The following is a 15,071-nucleotide window of genomic DNA, read 5'->3' on the forward strand; positions in this document are numbered from 1 at the left end:
TCCCCATGTTTTGGGATGTCAGGCAACACAGAGACTGGTAACAGTAGTCAAATGTATATTTTAATTGAAAGCCTCAACAGTAATAATGACTTTGTTTTTAGGAAAGAACTGGAAAAACTACGAAAAGATTTGGAAGAAGAGAAGGCAGCGAGAAGTAATCTAGAGGTAACTCATTTCTGCCAGCCTTAAGATTGCAGGCAGGACAAAGTAGACGTGTTTTTTCCATCCCAACTTTGTGATGGCTTCCACTACAGTGATGCTATCCTACTTCAGCTGGACACTCCCTGCCGCTTGTAGCCATTTAATGTACCTCTTGTTGACTCCCTGTCACATCCCATTGTGTTGGAGCACATGCTGTTTGCACTACCACTCATTGGCGGAGCATGAGGCATGTGGGTAAAGCATGGTTCTGACCTCTTAAGAGTGTCTACTTCTAAATCTTTTGCACTCAACATTGCTTCTTACTGGAGCTAAGTTCTCTCTTTTTTTTTTTCTTTTTTTTTTCTCCAGCTTTTGCTGGGGGCAAATTTGGTAGTGGTGGTGGTAATGGGATGGCTATTGATTTGCTGACTTGAATTTCTCACTGAGAGTTTATAACTAATGTCATCATCTTCACTGTGCTGATGACTGACAATTTCACTTGTTTACTTTGTCTTCTGTAACTTTTTCCCCATCCTCACTGACTTTGGCCTTCATTTGTCTTCTTCAGAGAAAGTGTGTCCTGCCTTTTTTCAGAGGCTCATTCCATTCTCTGTTTATACTTTTCTCAACTTTTCCCTTGCCTCATTATACTTACCCATTTCTTCTGTTAGCACTGAGACACGGAGAGGAGGTGGACTTGCCATTAAAACCTTGCGCTCCTCTTTTGGCTTCTCATGATTTCCAGTTCTAAACCATGGGTCAGTCAGGCTTAACACTTCCTGTACATTATCTCATTGAACACACATAACAACTTGTAGGATTATTGTTCTCATTTTAAGGATGAAGAAACAGGATTAGAATGATTAAGTCACTGGTGGAGCTGAAATTTTTAACAAAGGCAGCCAGACTTCAGAACCTTCGCTCATAGGGATTAAGTTATACAGTTTGAACTTGAGGAAGTCACTTAGCCTTATTTGGTTTTGGTTGTTGAGGTATTATATGTGAAGGTATTTAGTCAATTATCAAAACTCTGTTTTTACTCTTATATGACACTAGACAATTGGGGTTGGGGTGGGACCACGGGAGGACTCCAGGGCGTGTTCAGCCTGTCTCGCCCAATCCCAATCAGCCGAACTCCAGCAGCAAGCTAACCTACCCGTCGGAGCATCTGTCCTCTGGTGCTCAGTGCATTTCGTAAAGACTAGTTGAATGAATGGTCAAACACTTAGCATATTAGGCTTTTAAATATATATAGATATTCCCTTTACTGGCTCTTCCATAAAAATACATTTGTTTGTTTTTTCTTTTTTTAGTCTAAGTAAAACAAAGAAAAGCCCCCTTTCATGTTCTGATACCCTCTGCATCTACTGTAGTTTTCTCTTTTCATTTGGGATTCATTTATTGAAGAAGAAGAAGAAAAAAATGCATGCGTTAGCAGTCTCTAATTCTTCACCTTTAATTCAGTCCTGGCATGGAATTCACCCCTGGCATTTTTGGTTTACTAATGGCAATTCCAAAGTGTCTGCAGTTTCCACAGCATTTCCCATTTTGACATTGCTACTCTTTCAAGGTTTTGCTTGGTTTTTATGATCTTGAATTTTTATCTTTAACTTTTCCATCTCTTCCTTTCTTGTGCTGTTAAGTGAGGTGCTCCCTCAGGACTGTCCTTGATTCTCCTTTCTGTACATTACCTCTTGCTTCTCTGAGCCCATGAATAGCGAGATTAGCTCTAGTGTATCGCCATCTAAATCTAATCCTTCCTGTCTCATCTTCTATCTTGTTTCTAGCTATTAGTTCTCCTGGATGTTCCACTTGAATGTAGATTTAGCATGACCCCTATGAAATTTATCATCTTTCTTTCCTACTCTTGTGATTCTTTGTTTCTGTCAATGGTTTTGTTGCTCTTCTAGGCATTTGGAAATGGTACTTCTGTTCTCTTCTGATTCTATTCCATTCAAGCCTGTTAGCTTCACATCCTAACCTTCATCTTCTTTTTCCTACTATTTCTCATGCTCTTTATCTTTCTGTTTGGCTTATCTCAAATTTCCTTACTCAGTACTTCTCAGAACTTTCTCTTAATTGCTGAATAAAGTTTAACCTTCTCGACTAGGCATATGTTTTTTATGACCTGATCCTAGTTTTTCCCTCTTTCCTTATTTGCTGATCCTCCATAGTCCCTTACAGTTAATCATCTGAACTTTTATGCCTATTGTATTTTCCTTTGGTCTCATCTTCTCATGCCCAAATTCTCCAGGTTCTCAGGGCCCAGCTCAGTCACCTTAAGTTGGTACCAGTCTTTTCTGATTAAGATTAATTTATGTTTCTCCAAGTTCATATACTTTAATTTTATTAGATTAATTTTATCTTATCATCATTGCATTATATACTTCTTTTTGCCTACCTTTTAGCTAGAAGACTGTTGGAGACAGGATCTATGTCTGTTTCATCTTTGCCCATAGCTTCTAGCACAGTGCTATGTACATATTATATTAGCAAGTCAACTTTTGTCAAATTGATGTTAGAGGATACATGCTAAAAAGGTCTTAGATTCCCAGTGTGTAACATGTGGAAATTGAGAAATTTAAAAATGTTTTGTTTTTATTTTTATTTTTTACATTTTATACATACACATTTATATTCATATGTGAAAATAAGATAATAGGTAAGAGGAACTAATACAGTATCGAGTCTCAATATATGATATGTAAAAAAAATTACAAAAATCAAAGTCAAATGAACTGTGTTTTTTTTTTTTTAATTGATTTGAGAGAGAGAGAGAGAGAGATGTTGATTTGTTGTTCACTTATTTATTAGTTACTTCTTGTATGTGCCCTGATCAGAAATCGAACCTGCAACCTTGGTAGAGCGACGCTCTAAACAACTGAGCTACCCAGCCAGGGCCTGAACTCTTCGTTATTTTGAAGAAAGTTCTTTGACTCAATATTTTTAGCCAAATCAGCTATTAGCCACTCAGTGACTTGTGCTGTTTGTTTTTTCCCTAATGGGGAAAGTTTTTACTTCTATTTGTAAAAGCACTCTTCTTTAGGCATTTGAGTTTTAGAATCATCTGTTTAGAGGAGAAATTTTATTTCCCCAATAATTAAAAGTAGTACTTTGAGCTACTATGAAGTTAGCATTATATAGCGCTATATATGAATAATGAACATAAAGGAACTAGATGAGAGAAACTACAGCAATATAAGTATTTGCCTAATATCTAAACTTATGCAGTCTTTCAGGAATATTACTGACTGCATATGGGATTATTTTTTCCACCCTCTACTCTCTTCCATCAATGTTTGGTTTTTGAGTTCCCCCCCCCCCCCCTATTTCTGTGTATGCTCTCCCATTAAAATTGGTATGGTTGGTTAATGTATCTTTGGACTAGAAACAATAATACCACATTAGGCAGACCATTGAGCAATGTTGTCTTGGTCCAGTCTAAAGACTAAGAATTGTCCCAATCCAATACTGCTAAAATGTATAATAATCATATTAGTTGAGTAATAATATCAAGAAAGACCCTGGAATTAACAAACCATTCTTTTTCTTTTCTTCTTTTAAACATGTTTTTATTGACTTTAGAGAGGAAGGGAGAGGGAGAGAGATAGAAACATCAATGATGAGAGAGAATCGTTAATTGACTGCCTCCTGCCCATCCCACCCCCCACTGGGGATTGAGCCCACAACCCAGGCATGCACCCTAACTGGGAATCAAACTGTGGCCTCCTGATGCTCAACCACTGAGCCACATCGGCTGGGCAACAAACCATTCTTGAATGGTTAGAATCCCTTGGAGATATTGAATTCCAGTTTTTTACTGACAAAAAATGCTCATCATATATCATAAAAGCCTAATATGCTAAGTGTCTTGTTGTCCGTTTGGCCATTCAACCAATCAAAATGTAATATGCTAATGACATGCTAAGGCCGCTCAACCGCTCACTATAATGTGACAACCAGGGGGCAGACAGTCCACTGGTCAACCAGATGTTATGATGTGCACTGACCACCAGGGGGCAGATGCTGTTAGGGTCCAGCAGATTAGGACTGAGCAAGATGGGTCGGACATGCCCCTGGAGCCCTCCCACAGCCCCTCCCCTGCTGGCTAACCTTTGTGTCCCTCCCCAGCGCCCATGGTGCACTTATGGGGTTTCTTGGCCTGGCCTGCATCCTCTCGCAATCCAGTACCCCTCGGGGGATGTTGGAGAGCTAGTTTTAGCCCGATCCCACAGGCCAGGCGGAGGGACCCCAATTTTGCTGAGTTTGTGCTCTGGACCTCTACTTGTTTAATGATGAATTATTTGTCAGAGGTTAGTCATAGCATGTATGGACTTTTGGGTAGAGGGATGATGCTATCAGGAGATAGTGAGGCCTAAATATTATATTTCCACATGCCAAGAAAGGTCAAAGATGATCAAAATATATCAATGTAAAGAGAATATAAAAATGGTGCTTTAGGGCCTTAGAATTTATCAGTACAAGTTCTCTGTCACTTACTAGCATGGAACCATTGGCATAGTATTTAATCTCTTCGAGCCTCAACTTAGTTGGTTGTAATATATCAAAATTACATAACTGTAGTTATTATGATAATTCAGTGAAGTTTTCAAATTTCCTTAAGTTTCTGAATTGTGAACTTCTGTTAATGGAAGGATAGAGTCTGCCTACAGGTCAAAATATTTCCAATACATTGAATCTTAAATACATTTCTGGGGTTTAAAGATAACAATCTAGAAGATGTTATTTGCAGATACAGAAATTGAGACCAAGTGAGGTTAAGTGATTTACCAACATCACATTGGTTGTACATGAAAAAGAGAACTAATCTAGTGCTTTATAGATAGATAGATAGATAGATAGATTTTTTTTTTTTTTTATTTTTTTGATTTTTTTATTTTATTTTTTCTGTTCTATACTGTCCCTTTTGTTCAGTTAAAGATCTGTGTATAAGTTCTTAATTTGTTTTCAAAAATCCTTGTTCTTTGTGGGGCTGATTTTCTTACAGTTCTTCTAAATACTCACATGGCTTAACCTTCTGGCTGAAACAACTGTAGTTGCCTTGTGTTGTTATTGCCTGCCATTTAGGAACTTGCATTGTGACATTTTCTTCTGTTGAACTTTGTAAACACCATTGGAAATTGGATTTAGACTGGAAATCAGCATCTGTAAACTTGAAAGTATGACCAGATCTTAATGGCATATGATAAAATGAAAAAACTTGACTAGGGTAAAGATATTGTCTCTGCTGCTCAATTTATGTTTTGTATTTTAGGTAGAAATAGAGAAGCTGAAAAAAGCTGTCCTGACTTCTTGAAGAGGCACAGACCCAGTATTTATAATGAAATGGGGACTCAGAGGCAACACTATGAACTTCAATTGACTGGTTACTTAAAAATAACAAATGCTGATGTTGTGGTAAAGAAATATGAGTATATGAACTATAATATCTAGAGAAAAGTGGAGGGCGAATTTTTTTATATATTTTGCTTTGCCAATATGAGGGGAAAAGAGGCCTTACTTCTTACTTGCTGGGATTGCAAACTTCTTTTTTAGTTTGCTTGAAAATACTACTGAATCTATATAAAAAGGAAAATTCACAATAGTTTTTTTTTTTTATTGGAACATTATTTTTAAAGAGATCTATACTATAAATATGGTGATATCTTTACAAATCTGTAAAATATACTATTTGAGAGGGACAAATTAGCGTTATAGTAACGATAGTAACTACATTATATTTAGGGGATATGTACTTTGTGTGTATATATATATATAAATATGTATTTTTTCTTTCACTTTTAGCTTCTTACCCAGGAGACACTGTTGTGCCTGTTTGTTTGCAGTGCTGTTTATATTCTGGGCGATGTAATAGGAGTTTTCTAGCTGTATCCAGATTACTCACCCATGCATATAGTAATATCTAATGAATTAATCAAAACAATTTCTTCTGCTTTTAGAATATTTTATATTGCTTGCACTATAGGATTTATAAAAGGAATTTAGTTAAGGTATATTGGATTGTTAAATATATTTGGAAAAATACGAGCTATATTTTAAATTCATTGGGTGTAAAGAAGTAAAAATGTCAATTTAACCCTTAACGTGTTGTGCCTAGAAACTATAGCACATACATGATATGCAAACACCAGCCTTATTGCTGTGCTTTTCTGATTATTTTACAGGCTTCTTTGTTACCCATTTCATAATCTTGTGATTTAATCCTTTATTGCCCCTTCCTCTGATAGTTAATAATTGTAAACAAAACTCAAAACTTTCAGAAGTTCAGTGTGAGGTTTCATACTTTGACAAGTTATCATTATGTAAATGCTAGATTTTTACAATGTTTAATTGACCTAATAGACTGAACTAAGAGGTGGAGATATTTTGGACTGTGATTTAGGAAGCAACTTCATAAAAAGAAGTTAATATATCATTAAATTGTAGCTTATTTAAAACCAAATATAGTTGACCATATCAAAAATGCATTTTCACAAAATGGATGAATTAGCAGTTCCTTCAAAGTCATTTATGAACAGTTGGATATTTTAAAGTATTACACGTGTCGTCTGAAAATGTCCGTTTTTGTAATAAAAGTAGAAATTTAACATTCTTCATTTGCAAAATAATTTAGATTTTAAGATTTTTTAATTGCAAATGACTTAGATTTTGAGTACCCTCTATCATGCTTCCTTTTTGTGTTATTTTAAAGCATCAAACCAATATTTTTCCTTTAAAGTTTTGATCTTATAATTCTGAAATCTTGTATTAATTTTGTCACATTTCAAATAAAATAACTAAAGCTGAAAAAGTAGAAATTCCAATTCATAATTACTTTATATTAGATTCATAACTTACATGAGTGTTTGGAGCAAACCTAATTGTGTTGAATATGTATGTTTTAACTCTTGAAAGTCCTTGGGCTCTACTGATGAGGTTCATTACTGAACAAAATTGTTTATTCCTGTTCTAAAGTTTTTAAATGACTTGTCAAATGGATGACTTCCTTCTTGTTAAATAAATTACACCTTATTTTCTTTTAATGAAAGTCCTCAAGTAGAAATATAAGCAGTGTGTCCTAGAAATCATCCTCAGCTTTCTGTCTGAAAAAAAGTCTGTAAGTGACTCCTCCTCCCCCTAATAATGGGGTGGGGAAGTTTCCAGCAGACTTCAGGCTATTGTTAAAGTTTCTGTTGGTCATTTTCTCACATAAAGGGAAGATGGTCATGAGTCCAGAAATACATTTCAAATGTTTGCTTATAAATTTCCTCAATCAGAATAGAAAAACAATTAAAGTGCTTTCTATTTTTCTACCTTTGACCAAAAAATAGAGAAAACCAAACAATCTCATACTCAAAGGGAAAACTGGTTACTTAAATCTAGTAATTTACCAGTATTTGTCCCTGATATGGGAATTTTGTTAATGCCTATTCATAAAGTTTATAACACAAAGTGGTGTGTAATAATAACAGCCTTTACTTGGGGGTAAAACATTATTATTTGCTCTGAGAGCATAAATGACAGACGGGTGAGTAGCACAGAATCTGTCATTGCCAAGTTATTTGTGAATGTATCGTTCAGGTTGCTGTTCTTTGAAACACATAATATTACTAATTTCCTAATTGTGCTTCAGTATTAGAAGTAGTATGTGTGTGCACGTATATGTGGCCACAAAGCTCCTTTACAGAATTTAATTCTGAAGCTCCTTCAGAAATTCTAAGTCTGAAGATAGGAGAAAGGAAAGTGGGCCTGGAGTAACAGATAATTCTTTTTTATATGCTTCTTACTGTGATCATTGAAACCAAACTCAAGTGCTCTCTGGGTGTTGGTAAACATTTTATGCTTGCATTTAAACTTGAAATGCACAAGCAGAATGAGACAATCAGTTGAAACCAGAAATGAGAAGTGTTATAAACTTCATGGCCTTGTTTTGCTATAGCAATAAAATGACCAAGTGCAATGACTTGATTTAATAAAATCATCTTTTAGAAGTTGCTGCTATGAATATTTTTAACCATGAAATTTTACCCTTGTTTTTGCCCAACTTACCTTTGGTAATGATTGCCTACATAACTATTATGTAACGCTGTTTGGTGGTGTGATATGCTAACATTCCGTGGAGGGTGGAAAAAATATATATATATAAATTCAGAAACTCAAAACTTACTGACTTGTTTCCAGGTGCTGTAAAGAAAAAAAAAAAAAAAGCGTGCTTCTCCTTTAAAAAGAAAAATTAATAAAAAATACTATTGCCAGTTGTGTAGTCTCTTGATTATTTTTTAATTAACAGCATATGCTTAGTGTTGAGTACAGTGAAAATTATTTTATATTTCAGTTTTGTAAATAAAAGTAACAATATAAATAGTAAAATGAAAGCATTAAAAGTTCTAGATCTGTGTGGTGTTTACTAAACATTTGTGAGTCTGTTTTTTCACCTAGAACTGTGAGATGATGTTTTCTATGTCACAGGAATATTGGGGGAATTTGAGTAATTTATATAAAGTACCTTATAAAGTGCTTGGCATGGAGTTGTTGTTTTTTTGTTTTGTTTTTTTAATGGGGCCCTCTCAAAACTCTTCTCAAAAGCATTTTACAAAGATGGATACAGTTAAGGGAAAGGAAGCCTAGTACTGCCTTTTGGGGGGAAATACCCCTTTCCTTTGTATTATTTTCACAACAGAGCTGCTTCCATCTCACAGATCCCACCTTTCTGGCCACCCAGTGATTGGCAGAGGGAGAGGGCTGTGCCCAAATTGTGTTATTGTCTTAGAGACTTTGAGATTTAAAACATTTGAAATATAAAGAGTTAGACTCAGCATGGGAGCTCTCTGCAGTTACATTCTTCTGCCACCTGGAAAAAGCTGATTTGAAAGAACCTACTTAATAAAGCATACAGAGATGCAAACAATCCACAAGAATTTTTAAACTGATTACAAATCATTCATGAGCCCCAGCTACCCATGCATTGCTAGGTTCCTTAAGCATAAACATGCTCATCAACGTGGGTTTCTGAACTTAAAACTAGAAATCCTGGTAAATACAACACGGAGAGTCCGGAAGACATTGGGACTATGTCCTCTTATTGACAATATGCCACGTACATGGCTCCAGGCTTTCTAGAAATGCACTGTGAGACCTGAGTCTCAGAAAAGGAGTACGACGCCACTGTGAAGCTCTCAGGCCTTGGTGCAACACAGTTCAGCTCAGTTTGGGGGCAAAAGTCAAGATCACTGGAATAGCTGGCAGCTGAGGTAGAAGGGGGCAGTGGTGCTGTGCCTGCTCTGGTACCTGCTGAGGTAGTCAAAAGGTGATCCTGAGCGCCTCTGCGCTCCTGCCCTCTCTGCCACATCCTGGCGCTGTGCGCCACCCCACTAGCCCCTGCTCTCAGGTGGGCACATGCCAACCACAGCTGGAGCATGGAGGGGAGCCAGGTGAGTGTGGCGGGCTGAAGTGGTGGAGCCAGGGACATTGCTGTGGCTGTGGTGGCGGTGCTATGCCTGCTCCATCACTCCTGCCAGTGACCAGGCAGGATGGAGGGGGCGGGGAGGGACGCAGGTGCAGGTGTGGAAGCACAGGACGGGTGCGGTGCAGTGCTGTGCCTGCTCTAGTACGTGCTCAGCTGACCGGCTACGTTGCCCCAGTCCCCCACTAGCCACCCCAGCCCCACCCTTGCGCCACGAATTTCCTGACTGAGTGGCTGGCTGCAGCTTCTGCAACTTATTCTTTAGAACCATCTGTCTTCCTCTCAGAAGTTTGATGTCTAAGTCTTTGTAAGCAGCAGTAGCCTGAGCGTTGATGTCATCACCAGTGAAGGTGATGCCGGGGTGATGGGTACAACCCAGCTTCAGAATTTCCTGACTACGGGCTGACTGCAGCTTCTGCACCTTGTGCCTTAGCTCTGTCTTCCTCTCAGAAGTTTGATCTCCAAGTCTGTCTGTTGTAGTCTGTCAGCAATGAGCCGTTTGCTGCTGCATTCGGAGCTCTGACGCTTCATGCTTCTGTTCTGGGTCACCACAGTTTCAGGTCCTTCATTCTCTGCTCTTAGCATTGCCTGAGTGGCTCCCACCTCCTTCAAGTCAGGTGTCTTGCTCTTTTTCTGATCCTCCATCAGTCCCTTCTGTGAAGTTAGAGCTGTGTCTGAAGGAAGCCACTCAGCCGCCCACTTGCCCCAGGGAATGGCCATCCCTGCGGGTCTTAGGACTGACCTGGTCGCTCTGCCCAAAGCGTCCAGCGCCATCAGACAATGCGGCCAATTGTCTAGGAATCACGATGCGGGCGGAGCTAAGGATCAGATGCCAATGAGCTGTTGCTAGGCAACGTCTGAGTGGGGGCTTCCAGGTGAGGCCCCTGGGGAGGGGCTCTTCTCCAGTGACACCTCCCCCCGGGCCTCTGTCCCAGAAAACACTCCTTGCCTTTGGCTTTGTCACACAGCTCATGCCCTGCAGCCTGTGACTTCCACGCCCCATTTATTTCACATTTGAGACAGAATTCACACAGTGGTGCGCACCCATGTTTAGAGCACAGGTTGGGCGCGTTTTGTGCTAGTGCCCACGCCTGTGCATGGACGCCCACACTGGTAATCTTCCCATCGCCATCGATAATGCCCTCCGCTCCAGAGCTGTCGTTAGTGAGAGTCGTCTCAGTCCCTGCGGTGGGCTTGTGAGGCTCGCTCTGATCACTGATCCAGGAGTTGATAAACTGGTAAACATTTGCTACGCTTGCAGGTGACATCAGATTGGAAGATAGGTGGTTAGAATTGGGAAGCTTAGCAAGGAGTAAGACTTGGGTCAGAGTCAGTAGAAACTAAGGGATACTTTTGGTTTTGGTTTTGTTTGAAGAAGGAAGCTATTTGAACATATTTGAATGTTAATGGAATGATGCTTGTCAGGGAGAGAGTGATGAAGCGGGGAGTACCAGTCTTAAGGAATGCTGTCCTCGGGGAAGTGCGGGGAGAAGGGAGCAGCTCTTGGGAAGGGATGAGTTTTGACAAGACAGTTCCTCTAAGACAGTGTTTCCCAAACTTTTGACATGTGTACCCCTTCTATAATTTTTGTAACGCTGAGTACCCCTCGTACTCATGAGAACGTAGAATTAGGTGCAGCTAAGCACGGTGCAGTGCATATCCCCACCAAACGCTTCCCGTACCCCTGAGGTACGCGTACCACACTTTGGGAAACACTGCTCTAAGATGACAGGAGGGAAGGCAGAGAAGGTGGGGATGCATGCAGGTAGGTATGTGGGCCTGAAGGTGAGAGGGGATAGAGTTTACACCGGATGGTTTCTATTTTCTCTGCAAAATGTGAGGTGACCTTGATAATGTGAGGGGTGGGGAGAAGTTCTACCAGCACTTTGAAGAGATCAAACATATGCCTTCAGTCATCCAGGATCGTGGGAAAACGAGCCTGCTGGTCAACCACAGGAGGATTGCCCAACTGCATGGAGGGCTCTGGAATTTCGTATTAATTTTATAAAACACCCAAATGACCATGTTTTATGTTGGTCAAATCTAAGACGTATGCTGACATTGGAATACCTTCTAATATTGTTCCATAGTTTTCTAGCAGTTTCAGAGTTTGTCAGCATTTTTTTTTTTTAATCAATGGTCCATAAAGCAATAAGCATCCTATAATCAATGAAATATGGTAATTGTATCTTTGCCAAGCTCAGCTGCCTGTGTGAAGTCATGGAAAAGGCATTTCTTTCAGGATCAGGTTTCAAAAACAAGATGAAGAGATAACAGCTTGACAATAGCTGCCTATCACAAAGAGGCCTATTTGAGCCCTCTCACATTTAAAAACAAAACAACAACAACAAAAAACTTATTGTTGAAAGTATCCCCAGGGTAAAGCCATCAGTGTGAGCCACACTGGGGGAAGCTCAGATGTGGCTACCACTCGGCCCTCTGGTGGGGGAGGTCCCAGCGCAGGAAAAATGACCCCTGTGTGATCCCTGACAGGGAAGGAGCTGCCCCTGAGCTCCTGCCTGTATGTCCCTGGACTCCCCCAAAGCCGCCACCTGGAGCTGGAGTTTAGGGAAAGTGAAACTATAAGTTCATACGTGGACCCTTTAAGAAGACCACCTGGGACTCCAGCAGTTTACATGTCACTCGGCCACAATCCCCGCTGGTTTTTAGAGCCCACATTTACAGGGACTTCTCTTTCCAGCTCTGGAACCCTGGGCTGGGGGGCTGGTGTGCAGCTGGCACCCCCATTTCTTACAGGGGGCTTTGGCGATATCCCTCCCAATTAAAAAATGTCGCACGTGGGTGTCAGACCAGACCGTTGGGGGTCTTTGCCCCTCCTACCAGGAAGAATATGCTTTCTTCTTTACTTCTCTAATTGTGGGACTTCCAGTCAGCCAGATGTCAGGTGGTTCTAGGTGGTGATTGTTCTGTTTTTTAGTTGTAATTTGGATGTGGTTGTGGGAGGCGGTGAGTACGGGCGGTTAGCTATGCTGCCATCTGGGTTCTCTGAGCCCACTCACATTTTATGTATTTCCAACATCATTGTAAGCCCTTTCTCCTGAGGTGATCAGCTCTGTGTTACTGGAAGTGTTTCATTTAGACGTTTGGCCTACAATGCCAATCTCTGTGATCTTTTGCCAATTTAAGACTCTATCATAAAATTTTCTTGTAAGTTCAACTCTCATGAAATGATAGTCTAGAATTCAAGGTGTTCAGTATTGGATGCTCAGAAGTTGTATCTTCAGTAGAAAGGTGGTTATTGAAGAAGGGATCCAGAAAGCATGTGTATCCATTCATAAAATATTATTTGCCTGCTATATGCCGAGCAGTCTGCTAGGTTTGGGGAAATAAAATAATGAAATCTGGGTCTCTGACCTATAGGAGCTCACAATCTGTTGTGAGATGGACAAGAAGCAGAATTGTCACCAGAGGTATTCATTCCTCTGAGCACTTCTATAGCACATTCATTGAGCTCCCTCAAGGTGTCAGGCGTTAATCTAGGTCACAGAAATACAGCAGTAATGAAATTGACTAAATTCCTGCCCCCATAATCCTTGGGGAATAAAATTAACCAATAACCTTTCCAAGCATGATCATTTTGACCAGTTATATAGGTAAAAAGTAAGTGGGATGTGAGAGAGAATGACGGGGGTGCTGCCATTGACCGGGTGTTAGAAGTATCAATTAAGCTACTTTGGCGACAAGTAATAGAAGACCTCACGGGGGGGCACAAGACTTAGGAGCATTAATTTTTTATTTTAAAAGCCCAGAGGTTATTGATCCCAAGGTGGGCTCAGTCATTTAGTGGTGTCATTAAGGACCAAGGCTTTTCATCTTTTTGCTCCCCTACCCTCAACATTTGGGCCTTCTCCTCAGGCTTGATGCTTCATGGTTGCAAGATGGTTGCTGTAGCTGCAGATATTACATTCCTTTACAGATTTGAAAGTCAGAAATGAGAAAGAAATAGGAGAAGAGGGTCAAGGTAACCTTTTTCCTAGAGTTGGTCTCTCATTTTATCAGGAAAAACAATTTTCTTAGAAGTTCAGTCCTCTTCAGCCAACTTCTGCCTAAAATTCATCGAACACAAATGGTCATATTTCTATATCTAAGTTGATGACCAGAAAAGAAAAGTGGCCACAATGGGTGAAAAAAAATTCATTTTAAATTATCAAATGTAGATTTTTGGCAACAAAGAAGATGGAATGACCGTGGGTACGTAAATGGTGGCTGCCAAATTAGGGAATGCTTCTCTGAAGAGGTGACAGTTGAACTCAATTCTAAATGACTAGAGGCCTGATGCACAGAGATTCCTGCAAGAATGGGCCTTCCTTCCCCTGGCTGCTGGCACCACCTTCGCTCTGGCCCAAGCTGCCTCTCCACCTTCCCACACTGCCCAGAGGGCCAGAGCGGCTGGGGTGGTGCAGAATGCCTGTGCCATCGCCATGGCAACAACACAAGCTTCCCAACCCGCCCTCAGCCTCTCGGTGCCTGCATATGCAAATTAACCTGCCATATTTGTTGGGTTAATTTGCCTACACCTGATTGGCTATGGGCGTCTTGAAGGTACAGTCAATTTGCATCTTATTCTTTTATTAGTGTAGATGAGCTGATAGTTGCTAAAGGGGTGGTGATGGGGGTTAGGGAATAAAAATAAGTGATGAGATGGTGTCAGTCTCGTGTACCATGTATCATGGTGGTCTAGCCCCGGGTGGTCATGCAAGGTGAGACAGTGGAGGAGACAGTTGAAGACAAGGATGAGTCAGCCAGGGGAGGCTCTGGGTAGAGGTGGGTGGAGTCCATTCAGGCTGCAGTGGAGGCCAATGGAAAAGAAGAGGGACGTGAACCAGTTTGACATTAGGCTAGAGCAAGATGGACAAGACAGGGCAGATGTGTACCCTAGTGAGGATGACGTCAGAGGGGAAGAATCAGCTTCCAGCATTACAGCGTGAGTGCTAGGGGGATGTGTGCAGAAGGAGGGCTACTCAGGCTCACCTCAGGCTTTGGAGGAGACTTTCTCAGGAGACAGTTGGGTTGAACCATGACTGAGGACAAACAGTTGGCCAGCAAATGAGATGAAGGGTTGACCTAGGCGTAAGGCATACTGTGTGCAGGGGCCTGGAGACGTGAAATGACACAGTGAAACCTCCGGCGCCTAAGCAGGGCCTGGCGACCTGAACAGGGAAGAGACAAGGCAGAGCAGGGCCCGGGGGCAGGATTCTAGGAGGAGTGGAGCCCGATGCCCAGGGCCAGGCCAGCCCAGGCCTGCTCTGTGACCACAAGGACAGGGAGACGGGAGTGTGTCTGATGAGTTAGATTTATGGTTGGCACACTCAGTCAACAGAGCCAACTATCAACAGTACAATGATTGAAATTTCTTTTGAGAGCCACATTTTTTAAACTTAAACTTCTTCTAACGCCACTTCTTCAAATAGACTCGCCCAGGCCGTGTTATTTTGTGGAAGAGCCA

The 15,071-nt window shown here is 40.8% G+C and overlaps 1 protein-coding gene across 1 annotated transcript in view; it reads left to right on the forward strand.

The window, feature by feature from the left end:
- The window catches only part of CD2AP (CD2 associated protein), a 99,275-nt gene extending 93,513 nt beyond the window's left edge, over positions 1-5,762 (forward strand). Inside the window, exons 17-18 of the mRNA XM_084890505.1 lie at positions 102-165; positions 5,417-5,762. Of these exons, the coding sequence (XP_084746631.1) occupies positions 102-165; positions 5,417-5,458 (106 nt within the window). The 3' untranslated portion in view covers positions 5,459-5,762. The remainder of the gene's footprint in view (positions 1-101; positions 166-5,416) is intronic.
- The last annotated feature ends 9,309 nt before the right edge of the window (positions 5,763-15,071 follow it).

Source organism: Pipistrellus hanaki (genome assembly GCF_964339955.1).
Source record: "Pipistrellus hanaki genome assembly, chromosome: 7".
NCBI lineage: Eukaryota > Metazoa > Chordata > Mammalia > Chiroptera > Vespertilionidae > Pipistrellus > Pipistrellus hanaki.